Source organism: Diachasma alloeum, unplaced genomic scaffold (genome assembly GCF_001412515.2).
Source record: "Diachasma alloeum isolate Michigan unplaced genomic scaffold, Dall2.0 Dall_scaffold_00703, whole genome shotgun sequence".
In the NCBI taxonomy this organism is placed as follows: Eukaryota; Metazoa; Arthropoda; class Insecta; order Hymenoptera; family Braconidae; genus Diachasma; species Diachasma alloeum.
This window is the reverse complement of record NW_021680835.1, coordinates 184501-188267: the sequence shown is the minus strand read 5'-3', so window position 1 is coordinate 188267 and position 3767 is coordinate 184501. Positions and strand designations below refer to the sequence as shown.

The following is a 3767-nucleotide window of genomic DNA, read 5'->3' as shown; positions in this document are numbered from 1 at the left end:
GCTATGACCTTTTTGATGATTATGAGATGTTTTCTCAATATAATCTCCACCATGGCTACCACCCCCAACTTGATTATCGTAATATGTAATAGTCTAGTCGATCTAGACTTTGAGGTTATGAAAAAGCGTCGGTTAATGAAAAAATTCCAATCGATCTGTGAAATTGTCCTGAAAAACATATCAAAATGTTTAAACATGATTTCATCCGGCTGACATTCAAATTAATTGAAAACTATCGACTTTTTATGGCGTAAGGCCAAGAACTTCAACCGTATAACTGTAACTCATTCAATAGACGAGAAAAATCCATCAACATGAAGAGAAAGAATTTCTCTACAAAATGGCACTAAAAAATAATGTTCGAAGATAAATAATTACAACACAACATACGTTTCTGAATTATTAACTTTCCTATGACACATAACCTGAGAAACGATTGAACAACTGATTACGGATAAAGTCGCTCCGAAAAAACATCAACGAAATATTTTTGTACATTTAGAGCAAGGAAAAGCACTATCAATTTCATTGGAATTAGTTCGGTTGTTAACTTCCCGATCTATCGGGTAGTTATTGTACTCACCCTGAAAATGAATCATTAGTTTTTTGCGATTTCTCCACGTTTCGCGGTGTCTAACACACTTTTGAACATTTCTAAACAACATGTCTGTGTGCGTGTGTGTATGTATGTGTGTGTGTTTATGTGTGTGTGTGTGTTTGTGTGTGTTTTTTTTTTGAGTTTTAAGGTAATCTTCAAAAGATTCCGTTAAAAAGATGTTAAAAAAACGGATCTCAGATTTTTACTGAGTAAAGCCCTCTTTCCTCAATTCCTCTTACCCCATATTCCCCACGGAACTGCCGTCAGGCATTACTTCGCGGGGGGGGGGACATCAGCTCTTGCTCTTCCTCTACTGACATCACTAACCGTACGTCCTCCTTCCTCACTTAGGTGTTGGGCGTGGGAAGAAGGTTCCGGTAGCTTTTCCTCCTATACAGCATTCTTTCGACGGCGCTCTTCCTCGCGGAGCTCCTTTATGACTTTCGTCGCAAAGTCACTCGTTGCGTCCCAGGCTGTTTTCAATGACAGCATGGCTTCCACCAAGTTCTCGGGCAGGATCGATGCTTCAAGTTCATTCTCCCACTCCAAGCGGCTCGTTCTGAAACGTGGACACATGAAAAATACATGCTCTGCGTCTTCCGTGGTACCTAAGCAGGTCGGGCAATCCGGGCAATCTTCATGTTTGAATTTATGAAGGTAAGCCCGGAAGCACCCATGTCCTGAAAGCAACTGTGTCAAATAGTAGTTGGTCTCTCCGTACTCACGATTCACCCAAGCACTCACCTGCGGGATAAGACGATATGTCCATCTACCTTTCAGTGAGGTACTCCATCGTAACTGCCATCGTTCTATGCTCTTTCGTCTGGCCTCAGCCTGAATCTCGGTTGGACTTAATGACGTCTCTCCTTTTTGCTGGAATAGGGATCTTCGTTCCTCGGTTAGCACTTCAATTGGCATCATTCCGGCCATAACATAACACGGCATCGTTGGACACGGTGCGAAATGCGCTGGCGACTCTAAGGGCACTGAGTCGGTAGACAGGCCCCATTTTGCGCTGATTCTGCTGTAATTGAAGGGCCTCCGCCCATACAGCAATGCCGTAGGTGAGTACTGACGTAATCACCGATGACAGTGATGCTCGCCTCCTCTGCTTGGGACGTCCAATGTTGGGCATGAGGCGAGACAAAGCTGCTCGAACCTCTGACGCCTTAGTTGTGATGTGTTCCACTTGCTGCTTAAAACTGAGTCGGGCATCAATCATCACTCCCAAGTACCGAATATACGGCTGGGATATGAGCTCATAATCCCCGACTCGCAGCGTGATTGTCTCCAACACCTTTCTGCTTGTGATCAACACGGCCTCCGTTTTATGCTCGGCCAGGCTCAGGCCGACGGAGTCCATCCAACGGCGAATCACCTCGAAAGTCCTTCCGAAGGTGAGCTTTATGTCTTCCAGGTATTTTCCTACAATCACTACGGCCACATCATCTGCAAAAGCCAGGAGCCGCACACCGCGTGTGTGTGTGTGTGTGCCTGTATGTATGTAGGCCTGTATGTTACAGAATTTTCGTTAACGATTTCTCCGGAATGAATCACGCGATCAAGATGATGGCTGACGCAATGGAAAGGTCTTCATGTAACTTAGACCTGATTAGATTTTGGAGTGATTCGCTCCAGTGGTTCTGCCAAAATTTCCTGGAGAAAAGTTTGAAAATGGCTAAGATAAGTATTTCTCCTGTGTAAATGACGTGATTGGGATTCTCAATATCAGCATATCACTTGAGTCAATCACTCCAGTGATTTCTCCAGGATTTGCTGCAACTCCAGTGGTTTTTCCAGTGGTTTGTCCAAAATTTCCTCGAGAAAAGTTTGAAAATCGCTCAGACAAGGGTTTCTCATGAATAAATAAACAGAGTATTGAGAGTTGAAAAGGATTCTTTTAGTCAAAATGGGAGGAATAAAAATATCGGGAAGTTGTTGGTCCCGTCCGACCCGTCAGACGTCTCAGACCTACATGAATACATCCGCTACCAACCCACCCGCAATGGGAGCGAGCGCAGGGAGCGACCGACCGCCCAATCCACTAGTTCTGGATTGTTTTCTATTTCCCATTTGACATTCAACGAGCCTCTCACCGCATGGGGTGAGTCAATATCCTTCCTGTCTGATAATTGATCCTTTCCCTCATTTTATGCATCTGAATCATGTACCTTGCAGATAAATGCAAAAAACACGCTGTTTAATAATGGTTCCAACTGTTTCAGTAATTTAATTAAGATATCCTTATGAATGAGAATTTTGAGAAGCCCTAGTTCAAACCCACTGCGCATCGCGCGTGTTTGACTGAGTTGCGCGCGCCAAAAATGGGCGGGTCTCGAAGTCTCATGTTATTGGTGAGCGTAATCTGAAGTTAAAAAATTTCTGCATTTTTTTCGTGGTAATTATTGATCTTCGAACATTATTTTTTAGTGCAATTTCATAGAGAAATTCTTCCTCTTCAAGTCCATATTTTCTTCTTGTCTATTGAATGAGTCTAAGTTATACGGTTGACGTTCTTGGCATTACGCCATAAAAAGTCGATAGTTTTAAATGAATTTGAATGTCAGCCAGATGAAATCATGTTTAAACATTTTGATATGTTGTTCAGGACATTTTCACGGATCGATAGGAATTTTTCAATTAACCATCGCTTTTTCATGACCTCAAAGTCTACATTGACTAGTCTATGTGACGATCATTTTGCATACAAAATTTGGTCAGGATCAGAAAACGGTCCGGAACCGGTCATTGACGTTTGACCTGACCAAAAGGTAAAATGATGGTCATTCCACATTTCTAGCCAACACAGATTTTTATAACAATATCGTTGTTTAAAAACAACGATATCAAGGGAAAAATTAAAAATTAAAGATCATAACAAGTGTTCCACTTGACTTCATTTGGACAGTATTATAGTCACGGATATTCAAACATTGGTAAACGGTGTCTGTATAATTCACCAATTACTTTTGAATACCGGCGTGACGTCAGACAACACAGCCAACTTCTTATACTCATCCGAAGGCAGTAGCAGTGGTACCAACTTTTCAGTCGGAGTCGAAACTTGTTCTGGCCAATACGCTACCGCATATCTCGATACATTTAGGGAAATAGGGGGGGAGGCATCTCTTATAGTTTCTTACTTGGAAGGGTTGGGAGGGGGGGGGGG

General features: G+C 42.6%; 1 protein-coding gene across 1 annotated transcript; it reads right to left on the bottom strand.

Annotated features, from left to right (window-relative positions):
- Positions 1-1505: 1505 nt before the first annotated feature.
- On the bottom strand, positions 1506-1961 carry LOC107044256. Its single transcript, XM_015266060.1, has one exon. The coding sequence runs from the start codon at positions 1959-1961 to the stop codon at positions 1506-1508; it is 456 nt and encodes a 151-aa protein (XP_015121546.1).
- Positions 1962-3767: the final 1806 nt, after the last annotated feature.

What these genes read in the sequence shown, in the direction of transcription:
- LOC107044256 (XM_015266060.1), bottom strand. Translation starts at nt 1,961, where the DNA reads ATGGACTCCGTCGGCCTGAGCCTGGCCGAGCATAAAACGGAGGCCGTG.